Consider the following 13240-nt stretch of genomic DNA (forward strand, 5'->3'; position numbering starts at 1 on the left):
AAGTCACTTCACAAACACTGACCAGAAAAGGCTTTTTAAATACCTTTAACAAAGCACCCACTAGAACATAAAGACCTCACACCTTTGGCACAAGGAAACAGGGCTCTATTTTGTACTTTTTCGTTTGTGTCAAAATTGATCGTGCTTACCTTCCCAATCCAAGTCCCCAGGAGGCTAACGCAGACCTTGCCGTTGTCATAGAGGTTGGGATTCAAACGCCCACTACACTGGGAGAGGTAACGAAACAGAGGTGGAACAGCTGGGTAGATGTTGGGCAACTGGATGTCAAACAGAAAGAGGCAGTCCTCATAAGGGGTGCGAGTAGGCCCTTTAATAAGAGCAGAAAGTAGATCCTGCAAGGACAGAAGCAAGCTTTAGAACTGTGTTCCCCCTTGGAGCGTAATGCTGAAGCTTCAAACAGGTGCCACCACCATTATATACTCCTGCTGATATTGTTATTCTACTTCTAAGCCTGATCCCAAATACTCCAATCTGGAGCGCAGCTTTCTGCACTGTTAAACTGCAGGCACTTCAAACCGGTAAAAAATGAAAATGTAGGGCCAGAAAGGCTTACCATTCTGTCTTCAAAGGTTTTCACCATGATACCATCTGGCAAGGAGGTTGCCAGCAGGGCCATCTCTTTTCGAACAGTGCTGAAGAATTTCTTTGCTTCTGGAGGCTGGAACTCCATTTTCTTAAAGGCATGGGTATCTAAGGAAAGGGACAGCACTCTGGTTAACAAAAAAAAGGTATAACCAAATTCTCCACTACTGGAGGAAGGAATTTAAAAGTATACAAATTTGCATAGTAAGAGAACATAAGAAGAAGTACACCTGAGAGCTAAACAATATGTGTGGTGGTAAAACAATGCACTTGTGGTACTTTTAGCAATCAAACTTAGACAGCCACATAGTCCACATTGAGCTTTCAATCTGTTTGCTGAAAACATTTTGAAAGCATGTTTACATCACAAACATGGTATATAATTTCCGAAATGAGGAGCGACAAAACAAACCAATCCCAAGGAGACCTGGGTAATAAGTACAGGTTACAAGTCTGAATGCACAAAGGTAAGCACACTTTCCACACACAAAGCTTATACCATCCAGAGAAACAAGTATGTAAGCTTCAAATGTGGGAAAGTGATCCCCATATGCAGGCAGTTGCAGCGAGTGTCTGCATCCACCTGCAGGGGAGATGTCTGGAGGGTCCATGGGACCCGCTTTCCCACCTCTGGAGGGTTGCACTTACGGGACGCGCTGCGTCAACTTTTTGTGGTGCAATCAGTGAGCCTTCGGACTTCCTCTGACTCTGCATTTGTGACCATAATATGGCATTGCACAAAGGAAAAGTTGTGTTTACCTTATTTACAGGGGACCAAACCCCAAGCTAATGAGGGAAAGCTCTCTAAAGATTGTGCAGTTGCAGTATGTCTACCAGTGCAATCTGTATTACAGAAAGGGACACACAAGTGTCTGCAGTCTTCTGTAATACAACAGGGGTCTGGGAGTGGCACTGTATGCAACACAGATCCTTGACATGCATGAACGCAAATTGTTAGGAGAGGATGCCTGCATTATATGTTAACACCCATTTCCTTGAAGCAAACAAGAAATGGATGGGCTCCAGATAGGAGCGCACACAAAATGTTTTTTATTTCTCCGATGAAAGAGAAGGCTATTGCAGGTATAGGTGTCTTAATAAACAATAGCATTAATTTTAGAGTTTTCAACTACAGTAGAGACAAAGATGGCAATTGGGGGCCTCTAAAGGGAACACTCAGGGGCAGGCCACCTATCACAGCATTTACATTATGCCCCTAATAAGGAACAGGAAGCCTTCCTGCGAGACACAGTACACAAACTAAGAGAATACTGATGGACATAATATTACCCAAGTCATTAATGGTACTGAAGACAAGAAAATAGTTTCAGAGACCGAAGAGAGATATGAGGGGTAGAGAAACAATGGTTAGATTACATGTAGGGGTGATTGATGGGTTGCATTAGACTACTGCTGAAAATTACCTACTCTCACTAATCTGTAGCAAATATGTTATGCCGGACTAGATCATACCCTACTGGATAAGAGGTTAGTGACGGAAATACTGAAAGTCAACCAGAGTCCAATGACATCGTTGGATCATGGTCTGGTCATGTGCACACTAGACTAGTCTATGAACTGGGATGTGAGTGGGATGGGATGATGCCTCAATTATGCTGCTCTGAAAGACCAGGTGGTTGTGTTTGAGTTTAGAGGTCAAAGCATTGCCTATTTCCTACCCAAAAACAATGGGGGGGGGGGGAAGTGTCTACAACAGCCCCATGGGATGCTGTAAAAGCAAAAGTGAATGGCCAACACAGGGGACCGGCTGCAAAAAACTGATGGGCTCAAACTGGTACAATGAAAATGTATCCAGTGGAAGCAGAATTCGTAAGCCATAAGCATAGATGCTAAATAGCTGGCATCCACAGAGGTAGGCAGGGCACAAAGTCTGAAGCAGTCTTTAATATTTCTAGACCCGGTAAGTATTGGTAGGGGGGGAAGGGGCAAGGAAGGGGGAGACAACGCAGAAAAAAAAAAGAAAAAAAAAATCAATGCTTACGACTGACTTTAGTTGCAAGCTGGGGGCACGGGGTGTTGGAGGGTGTGGTGACAGGGTGCAAGTCTGTGGGTCACTTGCTATTTGAAAAGAAGTAATTTGTCAATATATTTCTGATTTCATGAGAGATGTACTGAGGGCGATGGAATTCTGGTAGATTTTCCTTCTCTGGATTCTGGCTGGATTATCAGGCTCCTAAGGCATGAATAAGTGAATGGCACCCTTACAGGATGGATCCCAATACAAACAGCAAATAGGCAATGATTTCTATACTCTCCTCCATTGTTTGTGCTACCACTAGATTAATTAGCACCGCGCATCTGAAAAAATACTTGGCATAAGGGCATAAAAATGTAGGCTGGGAAGTTTAAGCTTACTATCTTTGCTGATTATGCCCTGGTGATATAACTATAGTCTTCTCTGCCTAATCTCCAAGAAGAGTTCCAACCCTATTGCAGGGTCTTCTGCTTCAAGGCAAACCCTAAGTCACCAGTCCTTAACCTCTCATTGTCAAGCTAGGGTGCTGAGCTCACTAGCTGGATCAACCCCATTACAATGTTCTAATGATGTGCAAACATCTGGGGATTACCTGGCCCAGACATTGCCACCAACCAAAGTTACTGATGCCCTTGCTTTGCAGAGGCTGGTCAAGATGGAACTAGTGAGTTGAAGACACTGCACTCTCCATGGGTATGGAGAACAGCAGAACTTAAGGTGTTAGCATTGTCTAAAATAATGTATCTTTTTCAGTCAAACTCTCTGAGATTTGACAATGACTTTATATTAAAAATACAGAGTGAGTGTTCAGAGTTCATCTGTCAAATTAAAAAAGTAAGATTGGGAAGAAATCAAGGTGTCCTACATCCCAGGGAGAAGGGAGGGGGATGGGTAGGAATCCTATTGGTTGCTACGTCCCAAAAGGCGACTATAGGAAAATGGCTCCCTGTTGCAGTTACCCCCCACTTTTTTCCTGATATTGATGCTGACTTGACTGAGAAGTGTGCTGGGACCCTGCTAGCCAGGCCCCAGCACCAGTGTGCTTTCACTAAAAATGTACCATTGTTTCCACAATTGGCACACCCCTGGCACACAGATAAGTCCCTAGTAAAAGGTACCAGTGGGTCCAAGGGCCCTGTGACCAGGGAAGGTCCCTAAGGGCTGCAGCATGTGTTGTGCCACCATGAGGGACCCCTCACCTAACACAGACACACTGCAGTGTGTGTTGGTGGGGAGAAAAAGGCAAAGTCGGCATGGCATCCCCCTCAGGATGCCATGCACCCAAAATACTGTCTTTGGCATAGATAAGTCACCCCTCTAGCATGCCTTAAAGCCCTAAGGCAGGGTGCACTACACCACAGGTGAGGGCATAGGTGCATGAGCAATATGCCCCTACAGTGTAAGTCTATTCTTAGACATTGTAAGTACAGTGTGGCCATATTAAGTATATGGTCTGTGAGTTTGTCAAAAAACGAACTCCACAGCTCCATAATGGCTACACTGAATACTGTGAAGTTTGTTATCAAACGTCTCAGAATAATAAACCCTCACTGATGCCAGTGCTGGATTTATTTAAAAATGCACACAGAGGGCATCTTAGAGATGCCCCCTGTATTTTACCCAATCCTTCAGTGCAGGACTGACTGGTTTGTGCCAGCCTGCTGCTGAGAGAAGAGTTTCTGACCCCATGGGGTGAGGGCCTTTGTGCCCTCTGAGGCCAGAAACAAAGCCTGCTCTGGGTGGAGGTGCTTCACACCTCCCCCTGCAGGAACTGTAAAACATAGCAGTGAGCTTCAAAGGCTCAGGCTTCGTTTTACAATGCCCCAGGGCACTCCAGCTAGTGGAGATGCCTGCCCCCTGGACACAGTCTCCACTTTTGGCGGCAAGTCCAGGGGAGATAATGAGAAAAACAATGAGCAGTCACCCACCAGTCAGGACAGCCCCATCTTGATTTTGGAGGATTCCCCCAATAGGATTAGGGATGTGCCCCCTCCCCTCAGGGAGGAGGCACAAAGAGGGTGTTAGCCACCCTCCAGGACAGTAGCCATTGGCTACTGCCCTCCTGACCTAAACACACCCCTAAATTTAGTATTTAGGGGCACACAAGAACCCAGGAAATCAGATCCCTGCAACCTGAAACAAGATGGACTGCTGACCTACAAGTCCTGCAGAGACAACGGAAGACGACAACTGCTTTGGCCCCAGCCCTACCGGCCTGTCTCCTGACTCGAAAACCTGCAACCAGCGACGCATCCAACAGGGACCAGCGACCTCTGAAGCCTCAGAGGACTGCCCTGCATCCCACGACCAAGAAACTCCCGTGAGCAGTGGCTCTGCTCAACAACCAGCAACAAACTTGCAACTTTTATACAACTTCAAAGACCTCACTCTTTCCACCGGAAGCATGAGACTTCACATTCTGCACCTAATGCCCCTGGCTCGAGATCTAGAGAGCCAACACCACAGGGAGGAGTCCCGGCGACTGCGACCCCGTGAGTAGCCCGAGACGACCCCCCCTGGAGCCCCACAGCGACGCCTGCAGTGGGAATCCAGAGGCTCCCCCTGACCGCGACTACCTGTAACAAGGGACCCGACGCCCGGACCAAGCACTGCACCCGCAGCCCCCAGGACCAGAAGGAACCGAAGTTCAGTGCAGGAGTGACCCCCAGGCAACCCTCTGCCGAGCCCAGGTGGTGGCTGGCCCGAGAAGCCCCCCTGTACCACTAGAGTGACCCCCGGGTCCCTCCAATGAAACCAATACAAAACCCGACACTTGCTTTACACACTGCACCTGGCCGCCCCTGTACCGCTGAGGGTGTGTTTTGTGTGCCTACCTGTGTCCCCCCAAGTGCTCTATAAACCCCCCCGGTCTACCCCCCGAGGACCCGGGTACTTACCTGTTGGCAGATTAGAATCAGAGCACCCCTGTTCTCCATAGGCGCCTGTGTGTTTTGGGCACCTCTTTGACCTCTGCACCTGACCGGCCCTGAGCTGTTGGTGTGGTAACTTTGGGGTTGCCTTGAACCCCCAACAGTGGGCTGCCTATGCCCAAGAACTGAGACTAGAAGTGTCTTATTAACCTCACAATGTAACCAATACTTAACCAACCCCCCCCCCCCTTCCCCCACCCCAGGAACTGTTGATTTTTGCACTAATTGTCCACTTTTAAAATAGCTTATTGCCATTTTAACAAAACCTGTATATGATATTGCTCTAACTCAAAGCTCCTAACTTACCTGTGTGAAGTACCTTGCATTTTATGTACTTACTTCAAATCTTGAACTTGTGGTTCTAAAAATAAATTAAGAAAATATCTTTTTCTATACAAAAACCTGTGTGTGTTCCTAATTTATTGCCTGTGTGTGTACAACAAATGCTTAACACTACCCTCTGATAAGCCTACTGCTCGACCACACTACCACAAAAAAGAGCATTAGAATTATCTAATTTTGCCACTATCTTACCTCTGGGGGAACCCTTGGACTCTGTGCACACTATCTCTTACTTTGAGATAGTACATACAGAGCCAACTTCCTACAGCAATGCTTTTACATATCAAGATAAACCAATACAAAACCCAACGCTTGCTTTACACACTGCACCTGGCCGCCCCTGTACCGCTGAGGGTGTGTTTTGTGTGCCTACCTGTGTCACCCAAAGTGCTCTACAAACCCCCCTGGTCTGCCCCCCGAGGACCCGGGTACTTACCTGCTGGCAGATTAGAATCGGAGCACCCCTGTTCTCCATAGGCACCTGTGTGTTTTGGGCACCTCTTTGACCTCTGCACCTGACCGGCCCTGAGCTGCTGGTGTGGTAACTTTGGGGTTGCCTTGAACCCCCAACAGTGGGCTGCCTATGCCCAAGAACTGAGACTAGTAAGTGTCTTATTAACCTCACAATGTAACCAATACTTAACCCCCCCCCCCCCCACCCCAGGAACTGTTGATTTTTGCACTAATTGTCCACTTTTAAAATAGCTTATTGCCATTTTAACAAAACCTGTATATGATATTGCTCTAACGCAAAGTTCCTAACTTACCTGTGTGGAGTACCTTGCATTTTATGTACTTACTTCAAATCTTGAACTTGTGGTTCTAAAAATAAATTAAGAAAATATATTTTGCTATACAAAAACCTATTGGCCTGGAATTGTCTCTGAGTGTGTGTTCCTAATTTATTGCCTGTGTGTGTACAGCAAATGCTTAACACTACCCTCTGATAAGCCTACTGCTCGACCAGACTACCACAAAAAAGAGCATTAGAATTATCTAATTTTGCCACTATCTTACCTCTGGGGGAACCCTTGGACTCTGTACACACTATCTCTTACTTTGAGATAGTACATACAGAGCCAACTTCCTACAGCAATGCTTTTACATATCAAGATAAAGGGAGATATGTGGCTGATCATACCCTTGTTGGCAGGCCCTTGTGGGGGGTGTCATGGTAGTCAAAGGTGGAGGGATACCATTAACTTTATTCTTAAAGTGTTGTGAGGGTGAGGTCTTCAGCCTTTACCTCCAACAAAACTTGTTGACGTTCCCATCCCTATTATTACCTTGATGTGGAAACACAGACTTCACTCCAGGTCAAGAGACAGACATTTGCAACGTGGAGGGCTGGCAGATATCTATCTTAAGAGGTATGATAAAAGAGGACTAGGTGAAGTCTTTCAAACAGTGAAAGTTGACTGACTTCCAGGTTTCAGATATTTACAAGTGAGACAGTGAGTACACGATCCTGTACCTATGACATCAACCATATGGAAATGTACCCTGTTCGAGAAGAGGTTAGGGTTGACAGGGCAACAGTTTGCATTCTTTCTCTAAAGTCTATCACATCCCTATATCTAGCAAGACCGAGAGTAAGCTCTTACTACAGAAGGCATGGGGGAAAAGAGCTGGGAATTATTCTTGATAAGACCAGTGGGAAGCCACATTAGCAAGAATGAACAACTCTGCAACACATACCGGGGGAAGGAAAATCCTATACAAAGTCTTATACTGCTGGTACTCCCAGAAAAACTCCACATTTTCAGATGAAACCAAAAAGCATCAATTGCTGAAGGGGAGAGTTTGGGGATAAGGTGGTGCTAAATCACTCTGTGGCCTTTTCCTATGCTACCAGACTTTAAGGGATATTTTAGGGGACAGTGACAAAAGCACATGTTCATGACTGGCAAAATGTCCGAAATGCATTCTATCAGATTCTCCTTACAAGGATGTCTAGCACCTTTTCTTAAAGAAGAAAAAAAAAAAAAACTACGGAAAAAACAGCAAAATAATCTTCTACCTCCTCTTGGCAGTGAATCAAGTCATACCAGCGAATTTGCGATCTACAATAGACTTAGGGTCAACGATAAATATGGGGCACATTGGGTATGGAGAAAATTATCAAGAAGGAGTCCAATTGCCAAAAGCAGTGCAGGAGTCTTATGGACTTCTAGTCTAGAGGCTGTTCGGAACTTCACTGCCTGGGTTGTCTGAGTTCCTAACATCACAAAGGGCTCAAGGTGACAATGTAAGGCAAGCATGGAAGAATAGATGATCTAGGTGATGGCGGAACAACAAAGATACTATGAACTGGAGCACACTGGGGGCAGTACAACTCAAACTCGATGTGCTAGCTATGTTGAGCTGAGATGTTGACAAGAGAGGGAAAGCAGGGGATTGGTGAGAGATGGAGGTAAGTTCTCTTCAAGGGGATCCTCATCAATAGTCATAAACACTGAATATTCCTGCCCACGTCCGGGGACCCCGGAGCATATACAAACACACATGTATATGTATGAAATAAGTATGAAAAATAAAATTTTAGTAGATACTTTCAATACATTATATATACATGTGTATACAGCAATGCAGACTATGTTGAGAAACAGGCTAAAAATGTTTTTATTAATTTTTGTTTAAAACATAAATGAAAACCTTCAATTAAAGTTAAAACTTTCTGTATTCAAAGAAGAAGGCATAGAAAGTATAAGCAATCCATTTTAAAAGAGAAAAAACTACATTGAAAATAAAGGAGCATTATTAGCCAATAGGCTGCATGCAGGTTAATACAGCAAAACTAAAAAATTGGCACCGTGCCTTTAAGACCATGAGCACCTCCAGTATCCCACCATGCCTCAGGGGTGAGAGTGAGGTGACAGTTGGTTCACAGTTAGGTCAGTTCTTTTTTACAGCTCCTTCTGTGAGGATCATGGAACACTGAGCTCTAATTTTTCTTTCTTTTTTTTTTTTTTTCAACAGAAAAATAATCTAAAAGCTTTTGTTCTAAGCTTTACTCGGCGTCTTCACTTATTACCTGAGTAAAGCGATAATTTGTTTTCCTCAAAATGCCTTCACTTTTTGTGAAATGCCCTTCTTGTGGGAAGAAGGCGGCCCAGTCAGATCCACACTGTTTGCATAGTGTATTTGCCTCGGAGTCACTGCCCTGACACCTGCAGACATTCTAAGAATCTATCTAAAAGGACCTTTAAAGACCGAGAAATGATTAGTCTGCATGGCCTACATGAAAGAGAAAAGACTTCATCATCTTCTCTTCCTAGGGAAACTTCTAAAGGCTCTTCTGATAAACGGCGAGCCAGATCGACGTCAGCCGGTAAGAAAATATCTGTCTGTTCCCAGTCGACGTCATCCCTTCTGTCATCACCAGGTGTTGAAAACTACACCGCCGTCGACAGCGATTCAGATGACGTCGATAGCCATGACGTCGAAGGCTCAACTCCCTCATCGGTATAGGTCTCTGACAACGACTACACACCGACTGATGTCGAATAGGCACAGGACTGCTCATACACCTTCGAAGTCGAGTCACCACCATTCGACGTCAAGACATTCGACGTCAAGACATCCGACGTTGAAGTCGATATCCAGAACGAGGTCGCCAAATCTGTCGAATCCGAGACGCTCCTCATCATTGGTCCATCGCTCAACGTCGAAACATTCAATGTCAAAGTATGCCCATGCAGAGGTCCGCCAGTCGCTGTCGAGACACTGGACGTAAAGACCAGAGAAGTCGAAATCTCAGTCGACGTCAGTAATTCGTAGGGCTCCGTCGACGACAGTGCAACGTCGATCGACGTCGAGGCAATCATCACTGATGAAACCTGTTTCACAAGGGGCGACTGTTTGCATCAGTCCACCTCAGGGACCATCGACAGCACAGCCAGCTGCCGAGATGGCTCTACCTCAGCAAGGTCCAGTGCTCACTATACGGAGTGGGTCATCGGGAGCTTCAAGGGCATCATCTCTAGGACATATCTCAGCCATAAACGTGTCTCCGAAATGGTTGGAGAGCCTTAACAAGAATCCCACTTCCCCAGACTCAATACTCACACCTATATTCACCATCAGCGTTGTTGCCACGATACCTTTGCCAACGACGCACGCCGAGTGGGCAAGGGCAACATCGGACCAGCCAAGTCAGAGACGCTGACGCAGTCCGTCAAGATCCAGGAGAAGGTCACAATCCAGACAGCAGTCTAGATCAAGGTCCTCTAGATCATGACAACAGCAACGCAGGTCTTCTTCGTGGTTGACAATATGTAACTCCTCCATTAGAGACTATTCTCCAACCCTGACGAATTCCCCACTGGCAAGAGTGTCCCCAGTGGACGATATAAAAACCTTCAAAGAAGTGTTAGAGGGGCCCAGAAACTAAGTATAGATGTTCCAGAACCGACAACCTCTTCGTCTGTAATTTTTGAGACCCTACATCATCGCACATCTTCCAGACAGTTGTTACCACTGGTGCCTGGTCTCCTTCACTCGGCGATGGGAACGTTTTTGACTCCGGCAAGCCTGCGTTCAGCGCCAGCTAGGATCCTAAAGAAGCATAAGGCCCCAGAACAGGATATTTTATTTCTCAAAGCTGATGCACCACCAGACTCTTATTTTAGCCGCTGCCCGTAAGATCAATTTGGTGGCCTCATCATCAACGGTCCCTCCAAATAAGGAGAGCAAACATCTGAATTCATTGGGCAGAAAAATGTGTGGCACATCAGCAGCAGTCATGAAGGTCTCGAGTGCCTCTGCACTGTTGGGGAGATATGACCAGTCTCTGTGGGACTCCCTGAGGAGGTTCGCAGAAAAATTGCCACGGGAACTTACCTCCTTCCTTGAAGGTTCTATGAGTATCTACATTGCTTTGCTTTTCTATACTAAAGGGCACTGTGACACTAAAAAATAAATACAATGGCTTTAAAACTCAAAAAAGAATGTTTCTGGTCAAGATGGTTGCATTATTTTTGTCTGTCAGCTAGAAGGAAAAGTAACAGATGTAATCTTAGTTCTTTGTCATTGATATCCTCTCTGAATTCATCAACAGAAAATCTCCATGTCCTTGCTGGGTGCTACACCACAGGTGAGGGCATAGGTGCATGAGCAATATGCCCCTACAGTGTAAGTCTATTCTTAGACATTGTAAGTACAGTGTGGCCATATTAAGTATATGGTCTGTGAGTTTGTCAAAAAACGAACTCCACAGCTCCATAATGGCTACACTGAATACTGTGAAGTTTGTTATCAAACGTCTCAGAATAATAAACCCTCACTGATGCCAGTGCTGGATTTATTTAAAAATGCACACAGAGGGCATCTTAGAGATGCCCCCTGTATTTTACCCAATCCTTCAGTGCAGGACTGACTGGTTTGTGCCAGCCTGCTGCTGAGAGAAGAGTTTCTGACCCCATGGGGTGAGGGCCTTTGTGCCCTCTGAGGCCAGAAACAAAGCCTGCTCTGGGTGGAGGTGCTTCACACCTCCCCCTGCAGGAACTGTAAAACATAGCAGTGAGCTTCAAAGGCTCAGGCTTCGTTTTACAATGCCCCAGGGCACTCCAGCTAGTGGAGATGCCTGCCCCCTGGACACAGTCTCCACTTTTGGCGGCAAGTCCAGGGGAGATAATGAGAAAAACAATGAGCAGTCACCCACCAGTCAGGACAGCCCCATCTTGATTTTGGAGGATTCCCCCAATAGGATTAGGGATGTGCCCCCTCCCCTCAGGGAGGAGGCACAAAGAGGGTGTTAGCCACCCTCCAGGACAGTAGCCATTGGCTACTGCCCTCCTGACCTAAACACACCCCTAAATTTAGTATTTAGGGGCACACAAGAACCCAGGAAATCAGATCCCTGCAACCTGAAACAAGATGGACTGCTGACCTACAAGTCCTGCAGAGACAACGGAAGACGACAACTGCTTTGGCCCCAGCCCTACCGGCCTGTCTCCTGACTCGAAAACCTGCAACCAGCGACGCATCCAACAGGGACCAGCGACCTCTGAAGCCTCAGAGGACTGCCCTGCATCCCACGACCAAGAAACTCCCGTGAGCAGTGGCTCTGCTCAACAACCAGCAACAAACTTGCAACTTTTATACAACTTCAAAGACCTCACTCTTTCCACCGGAAGCATGAGACTTCACATTCTGCACCTAATGCCCCTGGCTCGAGATCTAGAGAGCCAACACCACAGGGAGGAGTCCCGGCGACTGCGACCCCGTGAGTAGCCCGAGACGACCCCCCCTGGAGCCCCACAGCGACGCCTGCAGTGGGAATCCAGAGGCTCCCCCTGACCGCGACTACCTGTAACAAGGGACCCGACGCCCGGACCAAGCACTGCACCCGCAGCCCCCAGGACCAGAAGGAACCGAAGTTCAGTGCAGGAGTGACCCCCAGGCAACCCTCTGCCGAGCCCAGGTGGTGGCTGGCCCGAGAAGCCCCCCTGTACCACTAGAGTGACCCCCGGGTCCCTCCAATGAAACCAATACAAAACCCGACACTTGCTTTACACACTGCACCTGGCCGCCCCTGTACCGCTGAGGGTGTGTTTTGTGTGCCTACCTGTGTCCCCCCAAGTGCTCTATAAACCCCCCCGGTCTACCCCCCGAGGACCCGGGTACTTACCTGTTGGCAGATTAGAATCAGAGCACCCCTGTTCTCCATAGGCGCCTGTGTGTTTTGGGCACCTCTTTGACCTCTGCACCTGACCGGCCCTGAGCTGTTGGTGTGGTAACTTTGGGGTTGCCTTGAACCCCCAACAGTGGGCTGCCTATGCCCAAGAACTGAGACTAGAAGTGTCTTATTAACCTCACAATGTAACCAATACTTAACCAACCCCCCCCCCCTTCCCCCACCCCAGGAACTGTTGATTTTTGCACTAATTGTCCACTTTTAAAATAGCTTATTGCCATTTTAACAAAACCTGTATATGATATTGCTCTAACTCAAAGCTCCTAACTTACCTGTGTGAAGTACCTTGCATTTTATGTACTTACTTCAAATCTTGAACTTGTGGTTCTAAAAATAAATTAAGAAAATATCTTTTTCTATACAAAAACCTGTGTGTGTTCCTAATTTATTGCCTGTGTGTGTACAACAAATGCTTAACACTACCCTCTGATAAGCCTACTGCTCGACCACACTACCACAAAAAAGAGCATTAGAATTATCTAATTTTGCCACTATCTTACCTCTGGGGGAACCCTTGGACTCTGTGCACACTATCTCTTACTTTGAGATAGTACATACAGAGCCAACTTCCTACAGCAATGCTTTTACATATCAAGATAAACCAATACAAAACCCAACGCTTGCTTTACACACTGCACCTGGCCGCCCCTGTACCGCTGAGGGTGTGTTTTG

At 46.6% G+C, this 13240-nt stretch overlaps 1 protein-coding gene across 1 annotated transcript in view; it reads right to left on the minus strand.

The window, feature by feature from the left end:
- The window catches only part of UBE2O (ubiquitin conjugating enzyme E2 O), a 738495-nt gene that overhangs the window by 64967 nt on the left and 660288 nt on the right, over positions 1-13240 (minus strand). The window contains exons 15-16 of the mRNA XM_069200225.1: positions 575-711; positions 150-353 (exon numbers count right to left, since the gene is read on the minus strand). Coding sequence (XP_069056326.1) covers positions 150-353; positions 575-711 — 341 coding nt within the window. The remainder of the gene's footprint in view (positions 1-149; positions 354-574; positions 712-13240) is intronic.

This window comes from Pleurodeles waltl, chromosome 7 (assembly GCF_031143425.1).
Source record: "Pleurodeles waltl isolate 20211129_DDA chromosome 7, aPleWal1.hap1.20221129, whole genome shotgun sequence".
NCBI classification, from domain to species: domain Eukaryota; kingdom Metazoa; phylum Chordata; class Amphibia; order Caudata; family Salamandridae; genus Pleurodeles; species Pleurodeles waltl.